We start from the raw sequence: 18,870 nt of genomic DNA on the forward strand, positions 1-18,870 counted from the left end.
CCAGGGTGAACTATATATTTTGGATGTAGAGACAAAAGGGCAGAGAGATACTAAATAATTCGCCCAAGGTAACACAGCTAGGTAGCGATGGCAGCCTGGATTTTAAACCCCAATCGTCTGGCTCCAGAGTCTGTGTTCTTAACCACTATCATCAAAGTACCATTTTACTTCATATAAGACTATTCAGGGGCAGCCTGGGTGGCTCAGTGGTTTAGCACCTGCCTTCGGCCCGGGGCCTGATCCCGGGGACCTGGGATCCAGTCCCATGTTGGGCTTCCTGCGTGGGGCCTGCTTCTCCCTCTGCCTGTGTCTCTGCGTCTCTCTCACTCTCTCTGTGTCTCTCATGAATAAATAAATAAAATCTTAAAAAAAAAAAAAAAAAGACTATTCACCCAGGCTCAGTCGGTTGAGTGTTCAACTCTTGATTTCAGCTCAGGTCACAATCTATCTCAGAGTGGTAAGATCGAGTCCCACGTACAGCCCCGTGCTCAGCACAGAGTCTGCTGGAGATTCTCTCTCTCTGCCCTTCCCCTTGCTCGCACTCTGTCTCTCTAAAATAAATAAATACATCTTTTTTAAAAATTAAAAAAAAAATAAAAGACTAGTCACCCACTAAGAAAAAGTAGACCAAAAAAGGGGGTGATCAGTATGCTCTCAGCAAACTTGTAGAAGAGCTCCTTTTTATCCCCCCTCCCACCTCTCTTTGGGTTTTTGGGTAATTCCATTTGCTGACCTTCAGTGAGAGTTCTCCTTACATTTCTGTAAGGAGAACATTCTGGAAAGTTCACTTTCCAGCTTAGCATGAAACCAAAAAGCATGTGTGTGTGAAAGTGCTGTCCATCTTCAGAATATGGAAATCTCTTGCTCATAGATTTTGCATTTGGATGCGGTTCCTTAATTTGCCGCCCAGAGCACTGCTCCCGGTCGCATTACAGAAGGCTCTTCTGTTCCTAGGACTGCAATAGCCAAAACAGCACCAGGAGCTGAAACCAATCTACAAAGAGCTTTCCCGCTAAGACTAGCCTCCGTTGCTTCAGTGGGACCGCGGCCTTGCTGTTGGAAGAACCTGGGACTTGTGTGTCTACAGATTTTTCTTTAGGGGTGGAATATTCTGTGTTGTCCCTGTTCAGAATCAAAGTGCTGACCATGCTCCCGTTGGCAGAGAACCTAGGTTTCAGATAAGGTTTGAAATGTTTGCCCCCGGCGATGTGGCTCATGCCTTGAAAATATTTGCACAGTAACTGCAAGCAATCGTGTGCGTAAGAAGATCGCCCTGCCTGGTGGGGACGGGGGTGTGGGGGGAAGGGATGGGCCAAGACCAGTTTTATTTAAAACACACTCCTCCTCTGGAAAACAACAAAACAAAAAAAACCAAAAAAAAAAAAAAAAACAAAAAACCCACCCCACACAGGAATTCAAAAAATATGCAGTTTTTATTGGGAAAGCCAAGGCAAAACAAATGAAATCAGATCTATTTGCTTAGGAAGGAGAGGGTGCTATTGTTTTCTTTATGATAAAAGTATATTTTTTAGATGTTAAAACTGCTCAGATACATTGTCCCTACTTCTTTTTAAATTTTAAAAGTAAAAACTCTAGAACATTAGCTTACTGATCATTTAGAGGCTTTATTAAGCAAAGGAATTTTTTTTTAAAGATCTTTCAAATGACAGTTTCCAAAAAAATAAAAAATAAATAAAAATAAAATGGCAGTTTCCCGAAGTAATGCAAACCAAAAAGTGCTCACTATGGATAGATGTTTCAAAATACTTTATTTTTACTAACCGGTCTGATCCTCAAAACAGTCGTGTGAGGTAGGGATGACTATTCTCCCTGTTTTATATCTGGGGAAACTGAGGAACCAGGAGGTAGGAGATTTGCTCAGGGTCTAGCAGCTAGTGTCGCCCGTGCTGGGACTCAGACCCAAGCCGTGTGGCCTGAGAACCACTGCATAGCACTTCGGGTTCTCACGGACCGCAGTGGGGACCAACTAAAGGGAGACAAGGACAAGGATGGTGAGGAGAGCAGGGAAAGAAGACTTTATTTATCAAATGCCTAGTTCTACATCAGTGTGTTCACATAGGCTGCCCACACCGCAACTCGAAGGGTGGGTGACATTATGCCCACTTTGCAGATCAGTAAACTGAGGCTCAATGAGAGATGGTGATTTGCACCAGGACTCAACAGCTCTTATGGGGCAGAAGGAACATTGCAGCCTGGACCTGTCTGCCTCTAACATGTATGCTCTTAACCACCAGCTACCCTGTCTCCACCTCACTTGTTAGTTATCCCATGAGAATGTTCTTATACAATAATAAGGAACAAGACGTAATCAAAGCCCCTTGTCAAGTGACCAGGCAGTTTGGCATATGGTGGGGGAAGGTGGGGCGCAGGTGGTTGGAAGAGACAACCACATTAGCCTTAGGGTTCCCTCCTGGCCTTCCCCAGCTTCCAGTTCCAATCCCCCAGGAGAAGGAATCCATCCTCCCTGCAGACATCTCTATTAGGAAAAAAAAAAAAAGAAAGCCACCATGGTGAGACTTGCCAGGTTGATTTTGCTGGAAGCACCATCCCGGGAGCCTTGTGTACCTGCTGGTTGTGGATGGTGCGACCCTTACTGAGAACTGATGCCCACGCTGGTCAGCGGACCGACAAGTGAACTGGCCCCTATTTCTTCCTGCCCCTCAAGGAGAATTGCCTGGTGCAAGCTCATGCATTCGAGTCACAATATTTCCTTTTCTCTCCTCCCTGTCTCTGAATATTCTATGAGCAGAGTTCCCGCGTGGCTTAAACACGCAATATACATGTACTTCTGCACGTGAGCACCCCCTGGGACCCGGAGCATTCTGTGTCTGTCTGTCTCAGATTCCTTCCTCCCCTCCCCCAAGGGCTTTTTTCCCCCATTAGGCAAATGGAAGGCCCATGCCACCTGTTAGCATTACATCATTGGCTCCCCAGAACACAGTTGCACCAAGGGCCTTAAACAAAGTAGTTCTTCTTGTATTGTTTGTACTCAAAGAGCTGATATCATGCCAACTGATGTCATTGTATGTCTTTGTGTAACTGCTATGGCAACTGGGCAGGTGGGGAGCCTCCAGCTGATGTCATTGGGAAAGGAGGTGTAGAGACAGAATTTTAAAAAGCTGTATGCTGCTTTTTTCTGTGTGTGGGTTTTTTTGGCATGCACTTTTTTTTTTTTTTTAAACTAGCTGCTTTTAAGACAAATTACAGCTTGAGTACCCTAAATAAGAACGGACAAAAGTCCCCCCCCCAACCCCTTTGAGACTTCTTTTGAGTTTATTTTGTTGTTCTTTCCTCTCATCTTATATGAAAAAGTGTAACCACTGCCTTTTTTTAAGGGAAAAAAAAAAAAAAAAAAAAAAGCAAACGAGGCTCCCGTCACAGAGTTGGTGTGAATTGTTTACTTGGATTTTATGGGGGCAAGGCTGAGCAGATTTTAAAGTAACGCTTTGAAGTCTCTTTCGTGGAGTTTGTAATGGGGACAGTGGGTAATTTCAATTTTCTTAAAAAGTAGTCACTACTGAAGTCTTTCTGGTTTTCCATTTCTTTTGTCTACTTTAAAAATAACCTCTTAGGGCCCAGACAAACTTTTCAATCATGATTTCATAGAAGAGTGAGCTAATACTATGTAGAGGCAGAGTGTAATTCTAGAAATCCCTGAAAATGAATTTATAGCTCTTGTTTTTCTTCTCAAGAAGCAAAAATAGGGTTTGACACTCACAGATGAAGTGGCCATAATATTACCCTCTTTGAATGATCTTTGTGTCATCTCTGGGTCTTAATGAAAATATGAACTACCTGGTCTTCATGCCTAGCTGGATGTGTCATGGGTGAGCACAGCCCTGAGACTCGGTCTAGGCTATAGTCTGGAGCTTCCTGCCTGTAGATGCCAAAGATGAGGCTTGAAATGGGGAAGAGCATGTGCTAATGTTCAGAATCTAGTGGACAGATAGACTTCCTGTCTTTATTTCAACACAACCGTATCCTGTCCACACTTTGTGTTTCCGGCCTTATCTCCTAAAACTATCAAGACAGATATCAGGCGTCTCTCAGACGGCATGAATGTGGTCTTCTGGAGGCTTTCAGCTTACGGGAGGTCACTAACTTCCCTCTCCTTTCAAAAGAAAGGCAAGAGTATGTAGTTGTTTGATGAGAATTAGAGCCCACTTGGTAGGAATAGTATCAACTCAGATCTCCTAGCCCTTACGTGTACATTGTGTCATTTGACCCTTGTGATAATCCTTTAGACTTATCCATGTGTGCAGTGCATCCATGCATCTAGCAAATATTAAAGGAAAAATTGAAACCATAAAATGTGATTCATCAATTTCCCAACTTAAGCAAGTGTTCTTTTTCGCACGGTCCTTGAGCTTTGGATCTTGTGTATGATGAATGTTTTTGAGTTGGCTTTGTTTCATTTCACATTAAACAGAAACATTTTCTTTGTTTTCACATCCCTCTCACAACTTTTAATGGCTACTTAATATTCCATGGGAGGAATGCAATAACTTTTACTTTTTTAAAAGTCGTTTTTTGTTCTTGGCCTTTTGTATAAAACAGGTAATGTTGTAGTAAACCTCTTTACGCATCTAGCTGGGTATCTTTGGCCAGATCACTTTCTTAAGCTATATTCCCAAAAGTGATGTTGCACTTGTTGATGGGGAGGTTTGCTTACTTTGCCTGCATTCATTCATGCCAGACTCCCAACTGCACTAAGAGGTAGATGCTATTACCCTCATTTTACAGATGGGGAACCAAAAGCACAGACAGAGAAATTAACTTGCCTAAGTCACAGAGCCAAGAAGTTGTGTTACTGGGACTATAGCCAAGGTAATCTGGGTCTTCCAAGGTCCCTGTCCATAGCTGCCCTGCTGTACCGGGAGCAAACTTGTCTTTCTGGGTGAGGTAAGCTTATGGGAGAGTGCAGGACACATGCCTGTAGTGCCTGAGGAGGCCGGCCATGCCTTCCCTGGCCCCCAAAGCACAAGGTTCTATGTAGGCCACTGAGCATATGGCTCTTGGAGGCAGATCAGATCTGCTGTTGATGAAATTGCCTGATGCTGCAAACGAACTCTTTCCAGGGGAAGGAACATGCCACGGTTTGCGGAAAGAGCACATTTCCAGTGTACTGCATGCAGCTAGAGCCTCTGAAGCTTGTCCTGGATCCCCAAGTGGCCTTGCATTTTTGTTCTGATCTTATTTTTAAAAATGTGCATCTGCAACAGTGCACACTTACTTCTATGGGGACAGTGGCAATTTCTGCTGGCTCTGAAGTTCGAGGGATGGTCATTCTCACTCTCTTTTGTGTTTGCTCCAGGTGGACTTAGCAGTTTTAAGCAGAACCATGAAAACCTCTGTGACAACTCCCTCCAGCTCCAGGAGTGCCGGGAGGTGGGGGGCGGTGCGTCTGCAGCCTCGAGCATGCTACCTCAGTCCATCCCCACCACCCCTGACATCGAGAATGCAGAGCTGACGCCCATCTTGCCCTTCCTGTTCCTTGGCAACGAGCAGGATGCTCAGGACCTGGACACGATGCAGCGGCTGAACATAGGCTACGTCATCAACGTCACCACTCACCTGCCCCTCTACCACTACGAGAAAGGCCTGTTCAACTACAAACGGCTGCCGGCCACCGACAGCAACAAGCAGAACCTGCGGCAGTACTTCGAGGAGGCTTTTGAGTTCATCGGTAACTATCTCCCATGGGGGCCTCTCATCCTCCACCTTCCTTTCCCCTCCAGCTTTTGCTTTGAGATCAAGGCCAGGGTTTATGCTGGCCTTGCAGAAAGCCTGCCCTGGGGTGTTTCCAGGCTCTTCGGAGTCACAGCCCACTGAATGCATGGGAGCCACTGGGATGGGTGTAGAGGAACAGTGATTCGGTTTGGTGCTGAAACCCATGTCCCTCTAGCTCTCATGAGAAGGCGGGAAGGGATGAGTGTGGATGTGTTATGTCTCGGAATTTCAAAAGAAGTGATAGAGAGGAAGGCACTGGAGGCCAGAGCTGGCGCTGGGGCTATCTGGTCTATTCCATGTGTGTCGGAGCCTTGCAAGAAGTAAACTGCAGTGAAGACACCACCTCCAAACTCACCCACGCCTCCTCCTCCTTGGGTTGAATTAATTTGCGGTTGGTATGGCTTCTTTACACGAGGTTGAAGCCAAGGTGGCATTTGCTGGAAGGCTGCCCCTGAAGAAGGTTTTTCAGTAAAACGGTGCTTAGTGAACATCGTGACCTGTCACATCAGCACAGAGGAGGCAGGAGTGGAAGGCTGAGTTGTTTTTCGCTTCCACCTGCTTTGTGTCCGGTCTTCAACACTGGGTAGCAGAAGGGCACGAGTGTGAGCATTAGCGAGGTGGTACTAGATTTCCTAAGACTTGCCCCAAACTCGCTGAAGTAGGAAAGGTCAGGTTGTATAGCCTGAGCAGTTCCCAGGGAGGGGAATCCTAAAAACAGCAGACTTTAATCTCCGGGAGGAAGGAGCCACCAGCCGAGCCCTAAACCTAATGCCAACTTTTGCTGCTTCTATATAGCCTTGGACTGTTTTAAGGCTCAAGTTATCATTTAAGGGAACACCTGGCACTTAGCAGACACTCAACAATTTTTTCAAGTGACTCCAACCTTTGTTACCACAAGAAGGTGATCCAGTACTTTTCCTAAATATTGTAGCAGGTCGTTACTGGCCTCTGTCCCAGGAAGAATGCACTCATGTTTGGTGTTCCTTTATCCGAAAAACGCCTTGGGTCTGATAGATTTGCTGTAGAGTTGGCAGTTCTGGTCATGTCACCTGGCTGTTTTCCTTGCTAATTAATTGTGCCTTCAGTGCGGGATCATGGACTATTACTATTCAATCTGGAAGGAAATTCTGAGTGGTCTCTGAACTCGGAAAAATAAAATGACTCCTCCAAGATTGTAAGAATTTTAGTGTCAAAGAAGGGAGCAAGAGTGAAATAAGTCAATCGGAGAAGGACAAATATTATATGGTCTCATTCATTTGGGGAATATAAAAAATAGTGAAAGGGAATAAAGGAGAAAGGAGAAAAAATGAGTGGGAAATATCAGAAAGGGAGACAGAACATGAGAGACTCCTAACTCTGGGAAACGAATTAGGGGTGGTGGAAGGGGAGGTGGGTGGGGGGTGGGGGTGACTGGGTGCCGGGCACTGAGGGGGGCACTTGATGGGATGAGCACTAGGTGTTATTCTATATGTTGGCAAACTGAACACCAGTAAAAAATAAATTTATAAATAAATACATACATACATACATACATACATATATACCAAAAAAGCAAAACAAAACAAAACAAAACAAAAAAAACAAAGAAGGGAGCTCAAAACCCAAAGAATCCAAGGCTCTTGACTCTGAGGCCTCTCTACAACATGTTGGGCTAACGTTTCCAATGCTCTGATAGTTCCCGAATGGCAATGCTTGTGGATTCAAAGACACTTTAGATTCTTTATTAATAATATTTGAATCAAACCTTGGGCCCCGAAGAAGAAATATTTGTCACCAGGTAGATGAGGAACTTTCTGGTTGATATATGATGTTATAACTGCAATTTTATCTGACTTGATTCCAGCTGGGGGAAGTTCAGAGATTGTTTTCCATTTAATGAGTAGCATCAGACATGCTTGTCCCAACAGGATTTCAAGCAAGGCACCTGCATTCCTTGTAGGTTATTCAGGCTTATCTGATTTTTTAAAAGGAAAAGCAAACAAATAACAAATAGCAGTTAACCTGAAGAACAATTCGGCATCACAGCCTGCATAGGTGCAATTTGATTTTTGTTGTTTTCTTATTAGATAAACTGAAATCGTATAGTCTGACTTTAGGGGAGACAGCAGCTTTTGGAACCATAATGATGTTCACTGAGGGTCTAATATAAACTAAGCAGAGCGTATGTTTAGGGCCTAAATGTGCCAATGTATTTATTCCCGAATTGGATGATATTATTCCCATGTTCCCTGAGCCTTGTTAGTGAGTATTACTCCCATTGTGCAGACAGGGGGGTTGAAGCTCGGGGGAGTTGGGTGACTCACATGGAGTTACTCATCTAGCGTGTAGTAGAAGCAATAGTCAAACCTAGCACTTTGCAGCTCATCTTTCTGCCACCATGCCTGCCAGTCTTGGTGTGGAGGTCAATAAATAGTGTGTGCTGAAGAGAAGAAATTGCAAAAGGGAAACACTTCCTTCAAATACTATTATCTATGAGAAGTAAGCTTAATTCATAGATTTTTAAGATGGAATTTTGCATGATGCTTCTTTTCTTGGTCCACTGCTGGGTAGCCAATAGAAGTAGTTTAAGTTAGGGGCACCTACCTGGCTCAGTTGGAAAAGCGTGCAACTCTTGATCTCGAGACTATGAGTTCAAGCCCCACATTGGGTGTAGAGATTACTTAAAATAAATAAATAAACTAAAAAAAAAAAAAAAGGTTTAAGTTAGATCACTCCTCCTTACTCCCCTTCTCTATTCTTTGTCTAATTGGCATTTTTTCAGGACTGCTTTCTTAGGATGCCTTTGAGTCTAGAAGTGTCATTAAGAATCCATTTAGGCAGTGCCCACAAGCTACTCTCCTGAGCTTCTAATATATCTGAAAAGTATATCCAGTGTTGCTTCTTTCAATGGCTCTGATTTCTGGGCCATCACTAGAATTCCTCCTTCTTTGTCATCATCACCATGTTGGAACAGCATTCATGGATACGGGGTGCAGGTGGGGGGGGGTTGGACAGTTCAGATGTAGGTGATGCCTTCTGCCTGAGCACTGCACATCTGTAGCTACATTTGCAACAGTAGGCTTTTCTGGTGAGAAGCCAAACATAGCAACTTTCTGGTTGGGTTCTGTTTCTTTAACCTGAGAGTTTAGTAAGACTGAAATCCTTATCCATTTAATACCAGTTCCTGATACAGAGAAATTCTATAATAGAAAGGAAGAAATGTTTGTTTCTCTATCCCAGCTGGGACAGACATTGTTAACAACACTAGTTTTGATAAGCTGCACAATTTAGGATTTGGAATTATCATCCTTAATCAAAAAGGTCTACTTCATCGGTGGCTCGCTTAACATGCAACGTAACTGTGTTGTAGCTCTGGCTGCAGTTAGTTGCCATCACCTGTTAACTGTTAACTGTGGTTTCTTCACCTCGTCCTCTCTTTAAAGGTAGAAATGTAAACTCTTATTCATGCTAATATTGCTTTTAGCCAGTTCTGGAGGTTGGTTGCAGCATAGATCTACACAATTAACTTGTCAATTATACTTCATTGTAAAGCCATTTGAATTTATTTATTTTTTTCTCTCTACAAAATATAGTGTTGTCAAGTCGGGGTCAAAGCTAATCGCTCTTTTTCCATGTCTTTCTTCTTTCCTGCACCTCTTGGCTTTCTCCCTTTTCCCAGAGGAAGCTCACCAGTGTGGGAAAGGGCTTCTCATTCATTGCCAGGCCGGGGTGTCCCGCTCTGCCACCATCGTCATCGCGTACTTGATGAAGCACACTCGGATGACCATGACTGATGCTTATAAATTTGTCAAAGGCAAACGACCAATTATTTCCCCAAACCTTAACTTCATGGGGCAATTACTGGAGTTTGAGGAAGACCTGAACAACGGTGTGACACCGCGAATCCTTACACCAAAGCTGATGGGCGTGGAAACGGTCGTCTGACAAAAGTCTGGATGGAAAGGATTACTGGTCTCCATTAAGAGATGAAGAGAAAGAAGGATGGATTCTTTCTTTTCTTTTTCTTTCTTTCTTTTCTTTTTTTTTTTTAGATGGGGGTAAAGTTTGTGAATGGAAACAAAACTTGTTTAAAAAAACTTTTTATTTTTAACAAGTGTGAGAAGAATTTATCTTTTGATGCCATTGAGATTTACTTCCCATGAACTGATAAAGCAGGGAGGCTAAAAGAATAATTTTTTTAAGCCAACAATAAAAATATAACAAAACTTGTTTCTTCCCCCTTTTCCTTTTAAGCTATTTGTAGAGTTTATGATTAAATAGTCTGTGCAGGTTCATAGACCGAAGATACTACAACTTAAACAAATTAAAAAGAACCAAAAGTAAGAGACAGAAAAGGCATTGAATCACGAAGGCCCGAGAGCTGCCTGGGCCATCCACACAGGAAACAAAAACCCAACCAAACCAAGCCCTGTTGTGCTCACTGGTGCAAAGAGAAAATCAGGGCAGCTTAAGTGGTCTAAGAACCCTTCGCATTCTTTAAAGAGACAAAAGATACTGTTGATTTTGTGTGTTTCATACTCTGGATTATTTTTCCCCCCTCTTTGGGTTTAAGAGATTTTTTTTTTTTTTGAAATAGCAAGGAACTGACCATTATACCATATGCCTTCACTGGCTTCTTGTGCAATAATACAGTGTTTTGAGTGTGCAAACAAGTTAGAGCTGGCAGCCGGATAATAGACAAGTAGTGCAAATTTGCCAGCTTGGAGATTGAAAGGAATTCAATAAAAAATCAATTACTTTCCTTCCCACCTTTTTTCCTTTTTTTTTTTTTTTTTTTTTTGGTTTTGATTCTGGTTACAGTGCCATAAACCTTGTTACATATGTATATCAGAATGTAAAAAAAAAAAAAAAAAAAAAAAAGACAAAAATTTATTTAAAAATATTTTTCGCAAAAAAACAAAAACAACAACAACTTGACGTGTTTCTGTTGATTGTGTAAAAATTTATTTTCATTATATAAATGAAACTCATTTTGGGATGTGTCTTTTTTCCTCCTCTTTTCTTCAGTCCAGGGACAAGCATCTCTTACCTCTGGTAACTTGTATATGTAACATAATATACACATGTTTTTATGGGGGGAAAGAGAAAATACATATTTTGAGAAAGGGAAAATATTCTCTGTTCCCAGTGTGAAGCAGAGAGAATTAGCAAGGAAACCAAATTGCTCCGGTTATCAATCTGCCCAATCATCATCCCCTCTGCTCTCACAGCCCTCTACCCTCTCCTGCAAATGGAATTCCTTCTGCCTCAGGAGAACCTCAGGTGAAGTCACCTTAGAGGTAGGAGGGAGGTTCTAGCCCAGCCTTTGGGCCCTGGGGAACAGGTCACTGCCAGACTGATTGGTTAGAATTCCGTGGACTTTCCAGCAGCCCTCTAATAATTATTTGTGACCATCTGCCATTTAAATGGGTCTTGACGATCCCTCCCCTGCCCCCTTGCCACTCCCCTTGCCACTTGCTCACTTGACATCTTTGGGAACGTGTACCACGGAGAGTGCAAGGCAGCACATTGCTATTTCCTACTCTTTTGCCAGCAAATTGAACTCAGCTCCAGTTCCTACCACACTTGGTTAATATATAGCTAGTGTTTCATGGGTTCCCAATCCACAGAAAAGAGGGCGTGGGGATAGGGGAGGAACATGATCTCAATGTTTTCTATGTTTTATTAAAATACATCTCTCGAGGGACTTGGCCATAGGGAAGAGTCACAGCAAACTGAAATTTGCCTGGGGTGAGTAACAGAATTGATGAGTTTGGGCACGTCCAGTTCTAGATGACTACGTTTGACATATTTTTGTGAACATTGCTTAGAAATATATGACAAAATATTTCTGACATTTATGTTTTTAAATAGCTTTTCTACTGGAAGTGAAAAAGAAAAATGAAGACTGAATTTTCACAGGAATTAACTGAGAGCTGTTTGAATTATTTTTATGACAATTAATCAGGTGAAAAGTTAATTTCTCTTACAGTGTTTTCTATTCTTCAGACTAACAAGTTCCTTGGTGCTAGAGTATTTTAAGAACTCAGGTTGTTATATAATTAGTGATTTAAAATACATGGTGATTTACTAGGCATTTCTTTTCATTTATTCTAGATCCAAACGTTAAATTTCTGATAGAGCGTAAGACTTTTCCTTTCCTTTCCTTTCCTTTCCTTTCCTTTCCTTTCCTTTCCTTTCCTTTCCTTTCCTTTCCTTTCCTTTCCTTTCATCTTTCCTTCTCTCTTTCTCTCTCTCTCTCTCTCTTTTAACAAAGCAAGGAGAGGAATCAGGACAGTTTCTGTTCTTTAGCTACATGGAAATGATTTATGCTTTTTGAACTTGATGATTTTGAGAGAAACACTGTCCTGGGGCAGACAGGAATCCTGCCAACCCGCATACCAAGAATTCTGAGAGAGACTCTGGTCTTTTTTGCTAATCTGTTTTGAGTCACTTAGCCTCTATTTCTTCATGAGGAATGTGAACCACTTCATGAAAATAAAATGGATTAACCAAGCTATTGCTCTAAAAACCAGACTCCCCAGGTTTCTGGGCCTTGCTAGGTGCCTTGGCTAACTGGGATATAATTGAATGTTGTCTACCTGAGAAAGCAGAGTGTCTAACTGACCATGCATCATTCTCAGCATCCAGCAGGGGTTGTTTTGTGCTGAATGAATGTAATGATTCAATAGAGTTAATCTGTTATATATAGATTCAGCAGATACAGCCAACACTGTTACTTTAAGTTGAACAGAACAACAGTTCCAGCTCCTCTCTATACATTTATTTCAACAGTTAATACTTTTCTACTCAGTGCATGTTAACCAGGATATGGAGCTCGCATTTCATTGAAGAGCTTGTGCTAGCTGCTTTTGGGTCAGGACAAGCAGGCGGGAGGTGGGGTAGGAAAGCTGACCAGTGGAGGAATGGACCAGGGGAAATATGAAAGAAGAGACATACACAAGCCAGCAATCACACGGTGACAGTAAATGAGGAAAGACGGCCTTCTGGAAAGGTAATAAAGTATGAGAAAGAGAAAATTGGAGGTTACAGTAAAACAAAAATGAAAAGCTCTATTAGAATAAAGAACCAGGACCTGAATCACACTTCAGAGGTGGACTAAGATAGAACACTGATAAATTGCTCTAAGTAGATCTTCTGGAACGAGCCAAATTGGCTAGAGATAAGCAATATGGCTTTCACCCTGCTTGTGAATGGGCTTTTTGTGGATAAACCACAACATATTATATTTATATTTTAGTTCCCCAACATATAATACCCAATCTCAGGAAATACATGTGGGTTGACGTTTGGTTTCAAGCTCTAATTGGAGGCAGTCATTATAGATGGATGTGAGCAGAAAATGAGTATTAAGCACTGGTTCCCAGAAGAATTGGCAAGAGTAAAGCATTTAGAAAAAACTGCCAAATTAAACGTGTCTTAGAAGACTTTCTGCCCCTCCAGAGGCGGCAGACTGTGCACGCCAGGCCTTTCTTTTGCCATCTCTGCGACAACACTCCAGTGTTTGGTGGAAGACACACGTATTGAGGTTTGATCAGAAGCAGAGGCACTGAGGGAGAGAAAATGAGTTTATTCTAGGGGTTAGACAAGTGTGGGTCTAGTGAAGTCATCGGGAGTATGTAGCCTCCATGTCTGACAATGGGCTGAAATCCCTGTAGGTCAGTGGAGTCAACAGTCAGGGAGAAACACTGGCCATTGAAGTGGAGGAAGGCAAAGAAGACGTGGAATTCGGAGGAAGATCTAGAACCTACATTTACCTTTTACCAACCTCAGGGATACAGGTGACTTTGGGGAAGGATCTAGTGCCCTTTGCCAGAACAAAGCTGTACTTGATGCAGGACTTGTGGCGCTGAAGGAGGAGTAATGCAGGAATCAGAGCCACTGCCGTAAGCCAAGGTGAGCCATCAGATCAATGAAACTGCGTGCTGGCTACCATATTGCCTGGTGCCCTCTTCACAGCATCGTGGTGGCTGTTTCACTTCCACCTGCCAAATCTCATATAAATTTCTCTTAAGGCTGACCTTAACCCAGTGTGAAACACCAAAGGGAAATGCAGTTTGCCATTTAGCTAAGTTGATACTGTATGAAACCACCGCACTCCATCCTTGCCAACTTGGCATCCACCCACACTTCTGTTAGCCATACATAACTACCAGGCAAAGACATCAGCAAGGGATGATTTGTCTCATAAGATGCAACTGTCACTTCTAGGTTGAAAACACACTGACCCTGTCTTTAAAAGAGGATACATAGCCCCATGCGTTGTGACTTTATCCATCTTTGGGTGAAGTTCTTTTATCCTCTGGTTGAGATCCACTCTGTCTTTGCTATCCTATAATTTAAATACTGAGATAAGGACATTATACATTGGATTAGGTTTGCCAAGAAGATGCGCTTTGGAAATTTTATTTACTTATTTATTTATTATTTATTTTTTATTTTTTTATTTTTTAGTCTCTGTGGTATTCCTTTTATTTTTTATTTTTTTATTGGAGTTCAATATTCCAACAATAACACCCAGTGCTCATCCCATCAAGTGCCCCCCTCAGTGCCCGTCACCCAGTCACCCCCACCCCCTGCCCACCTCCCCTTCCACCACCCCTAGTTCATTTCCCAGAGTTAGGAGTATCTCATGTTCTGTCTCCCTTTCTGATATTTCCCACTCATTTTTCTCCTTTCCCCTTTATTCCCTTTCACTATTTTTTATATTCCCCAAATGAATGAGACCATATAATGTTTGTCCTTCTCCGATTGACTTATTTCACTCAGCATAATACCCTCCAGTTCCATCCACGTCGAAGCAAATGGTGGGTATTTGTCGTTTCTAATGGCTGAGGGATATTCCAGTGCATACATAGACCACATCTTCTTTATCCATTCAACCTCAGACCCCTTGTAAATGTGATCTTATTTGGAAATAGGATCTTTGCAGATGGAGTCAAGTTTTAAAGAGGTCGTATTGGGTTAGGCTAATCCAATTACTGCTGTCCTCACAAAAAGGGAAATTTGGACACACAAAAAGGAAAAAATGCCACAAGATGAGGGTGGTCGAGCTTGGAGAGAGTCATCCCAAACCAAGGAACACCAAAGCTTGCTGGGTTGTACCAGAAACTGAGAGAGGTTTGGAACAGATTGTTACCCAGAGCTTCCCAAAGGAGCTAAACCCGCTGATACCTTGACTTTGGACTTCTAGCCTTGACACTGTAAGAGGATAAATTCCTGTTGTTTTAAGCCACCCAGTTTGTGGGACTTTATTATGGTGGCCCAATGAAACTAAAAGAAATGGTAATCACCATTACCACAATTTATGTTCAATGGTACCTAGAAGAGGAAAAAAAAGGGGGGGGATTAACTAATATATAATCAAATATATTTTTATAGAAGAAATACTTATAACTCTTATCACCTTTCTACAACTGATCATGTGGTCATAGCTGGTTTTTTAAAAAGATTTTATGTACTTATTTCTCAGAGAGCAAGGGAGAGAGCGCACAAGCAGAGGGAGAGGTCGGGAGAGGGGGAAGTAGGCTCCCCACTGAGCAAGGAGCCTGATGCAGGGCTCAATCCCAGTGGCCTCATGACCTGAGTTGAAAGGAGTTTACTGACTGAGGCACCCAGGCATCCCACAGCTGATGTTTATAACTGCCTTCTTTCACTACCCATTCCATATACCCATTGTCCTCAGTAAGTACGTTACCTGGTCATGGTTTCTTTCCTATTAGGGTGACCTACATCTTCATCGTTGAAGATCTGAGCTTTTGGCAGTCCCACCTGCATAGAATTATTTTCCATTTGCTTCTGTTTCAGGACAGGAGAGTGGAAAATGTGCCCTTCATCCAGATACACTTCTTACTCCTATAGTCTATTAGTAATCCAGTTTCCCTCTGAGGGTCACAATTACCCCAGCCAGTTCAGTAACCCATGTCTGTTTGTTGGTGCTTTAGTATGAGGAGCCCAAGGCGATCAGCACAGTACCAACTTTCAGTTTAATGGAGCTATTGCTGGATCTTAGAGCAGAAACACCTGTCCCTTGGGAACTAAGCCTTCTAAACCAGCAGAACCCAAAGTTGCAAGGCAGGTAAAATAAATGTGGCAAGTGGATCATGAGAGGTAATGGTAAGAGGCACTTTTCCCATTTCCAGCCCTTGGTTTTGGGACCCATAATCCTGGATAAGGGAGGCACAGCAACGTATATTGGTTGATGATTTAGAGAATTTGCTGCACCTTGCAGGAACATTACCCCATTCCAAAAGAGTCTATTCATATAACACAGAAAGTGAATTGTCAAAAGGACCATTCCCCCACTTCAGAGTGAGGGATAACACAGCATGACTAGTGAATTCCATGAGCATGAGCTTGTTGCCACACTTCATTTGCTGCAAAATAAGTTCCTTGGCCAGCAGCAAAGCATTATGAAATACCATGATGGTAAATAAGACATAAGAATTCTCTAAGTCCACAGATACTGATTTTGACAAAAGGACTGCAGGCCAGGAAGGCAAATCCATATGAAGAGTAAGTTTCTATGGGGTGAGAATAAGAGTTCCCCTTCCATGATAGAAGTGGTCCAATGTAATTAACTCACCATCAGAGGCTGCCTGATTCTCTAGAAATGGTGCTATTTCAGGGGCTCAGTGTGGAGCTCTGCTGTCAGTGGGTTGGATACTCGGCAGTAGCTATCACCAGATCAGCCATGAGTAGGAATTCATATTGCTGAGTCTACACTTACTGTCCATCTTTGCCACCATGGCTACTTTGTTCATGATCCCATTGGTCAAAGACAGTCACTAAAGAAAGGGACTGACAGAGATCCACAGAATGTGTCGTCTTGACCACCATCAAGATCCTTCTGTGCTGAGTTTGAGCTTTATTGAGTATTCACATGGAACATTCTGTGCCCACTAAGACAGTTCCATTCCATCTACTTCTTCCCTAGACTTTATCACCAATGTTCCAGTCATGTTTCTTCTAAGTCCCTGATCATCCATCTGAACTTTTAGCCACTGCCCATGAAGCAATATGGATTCATACCTCTGGCTATCTTTTCTTTTAGACACAATGAACAACCAGAGGCATTTCTAGAATTTCTGCCCACTATGGAAATTCTCCTTCATTACTGTCCTCCTGGGCCACCCTGAAGTATAGTGGTAGTGATATAGCCATTCATTTTTGGATGATACGAAGATACTACATGAAACTTTCAAATCTTTTCTTTTGGGTCCACTGGTCACAGAGAATATCCCATGAGGCCATAAATGTGACTTCCTGCAATAGAGGCCACAGGGATCTGGATCACTGGCTCATTTAAGTTACCTGATCTCATAGATCCCACATCAACTTGATAATGAAACATTGTTATGCATACCCAGCTTAGAGGGTTAGTGGATTGACAACAGTGTTCCATGGTCAGTTCCGGTTGCAAGATAACTTGATGGTCCATGATCAAACCTCCAGTCTCAAACCACAGTTCAAAAGAAGAATAATTTTTCTGAAGAAACTGTCACAGTTTGGCTCCAAGGTGCAAAATATGTGCTCTGTGATTTATCTAACAAGTGAATGACTCTATATAGGATCCCTGTCTAATACACACACCTCCAACACCATGAGATATACTAGATCTAGATAGAAGAGCAGCTTACATGACAGTCTTGAACTATTGCAGAGACTTTTCCTGTTCTGTACCCCATGAAAAATGATCTTTCATGGTACTTGTAAATGGATTGGACTAGCATGAGTTATATGTATCCTCAAAAATCCCAAAAGCCCGTCAGACATTGTGCCTTTTTCTTAGTGCTAGAAGGAATCAGGTGCAGCAACTTCTCCTTCACATTGAAGTGATATCTTGGCATGTTCCAAATCACTAGACCTCCAGAAATTTTACTTGATGTTTGCCTCTGAATTTTGTGAGATTTCTTACCCTCTGGTATGTAAGTATATTAACAACATATCTAGAATAGTTACCTCATCCTCACCACCAGGTATAGTTAGAATGATATCATTAACATAAGGTACCTGCATGATGTCTTGTGGAGTGGATAATCATTTATAGCCCCTATGGACTAGATTATGACATATTACAGTTACAGTTACAGCAGAATTACACTACTTCTGAGCTGGGACAGTGAGACACTATTACTGACCATGCCAGCTGAAAGCAAATTGCTTCTGATGGTCTTTACCAGGGGTTAGCAAACATTTTTATTTCATTTAAAATAAATATTTTCAGCTTTGCAAGGCATATCGTTTCTGCCATAACTACTCAACTCTGTTTTTGTAGCACAAAAAGTCCAGAGATATTACATACATGAATGCATATAGCTGTGTTCTAATAAAACTTAATTTACAACAAGCTCTGTAGGCTGGATTTTATCCATGGGCTATAATTTGTCAACTCCTGGTCTTTATTAACAAGTATGCGGAAATAAGCATCTGTCGGATCAATAGTACTTACCTGGTTCCAGGAGCTGTGTTGATTTCTTCCATCAATAAAATCACATGTGGAACAGCAGGTTTAATTGCAGTCAATAGCTGACTGGGATCTTAAAAACCCACTATCATTCTTCAAAATTCATTTGTTTCTGCATAGAGAATATGTGAGAAATAAATGGGGACATAGCTGGAATCACCATCCTTGGATTTTTGGTTTTCTTTCTGTTTTTTAGTCCTTGTTAGTGGCCTTAATCTCCACAATCACTTTGAGAGCGCAATATTGGTTTTTGTTTACTATGTTGGAAGGTAGTCTATTGCTGTATAACAAAGAGCTCCAAAACTTAGTGACTTAAAACATTAACAATAATTTGTTGTATTCATTAATGTGAAATTCAGTTAGGTTCAACAGAGACAGCTCATCAGGATAAGAAATGTCCTCTGGGGCTGGAGTATATACTTTCAAGATGTCTTGCTCAAGTACTTCTCATATTTGGCTTGGATCTCAGCTATGGCTGTCCACTGGATATCTTGGCTCCTCTTCACATAGGCCTCTCCATGGGAATGCTTGGGCTTCCTGAAAACATGGCAGCTCTTTTTCAAGAAGTCTGGAGGAAAGCTGCAAAACTTTCTAAATCACCTAGACTCAGAAGTCCTGTTATCAAGCGAGTCACTAAGATGAACTCAGATTCA

At 42.1% G+C, this 18,870-nt stretch overlaps 1 protein-coding gene and 1 long non-coding RNA gene across 4 annotated transcripts in view; one reads left to right on the plus strand and one right to left on the minus strand.

Annotated features, from left to right (window-relative positions):
• The window catches only part of DUSP10 (dual specificity phosphatase 10), a 38,097-nt gene extending 27,376 nt beyond the window's left edge, over positions 1-10,721 (plus strand). The window contains exons 3-4 of the mRNA XM_072814955.1: positions 5,336-5,707; positions 9,410-10,721. Of these exons, the coding sequence (XP_072671056.1) occupies positions 5,336-5,707; positions 9,410-9,675 (638 nt within the window). The 3' untranslated portion in view covers positions 9,676-10,721. The remainder of the gene's footprint in view (positions 1-5,335; positions 5,708-9,409) is intronic.
• On the minus strand, positions 7,452-16,595 carry LOC140627002 (uncharacterized). 3 transcript variants are annotated; one of them, XR_012025974.1, is made up of 5 exons: positions 16,337-16,595; positions 15,449-15,522; positions 14,926-15,072; positions 8,335-8,429; positions 7,452-7,705 (listed from the first exon to the last, which is right to left on the minus strand). It is a non-coding gene; the product is annotated as an uncharacterized lncRNA (long non-coding RNA). The 3 variants fall into 3 exon arrangements; XR_012025977.1 differs by lacking the exon at positions 14,926-15,072; XR_012025975.1 differs by lacking the exons at positions 14,926-15,072; positions 15,449-15,522 and having other exon boundaries at positions 7,454-7,705.
• Positions 16,596-18,870: the final 2,275 nt, after the last annotated feature.

The sequence above is a fragment of the Canis lupus genome, chromosome 38, assembly GCF_048164855.1.
Source record: "Canis lupus baileyi chromosome 38, mCanLup2.hap1, whole genome shotgun sequence".
Taxonomy (NCBI): Eukaryota; Metazoa; Chordata; class Mammalia; order Carnivora; family Canidae; genus Canis; species Canis lupus.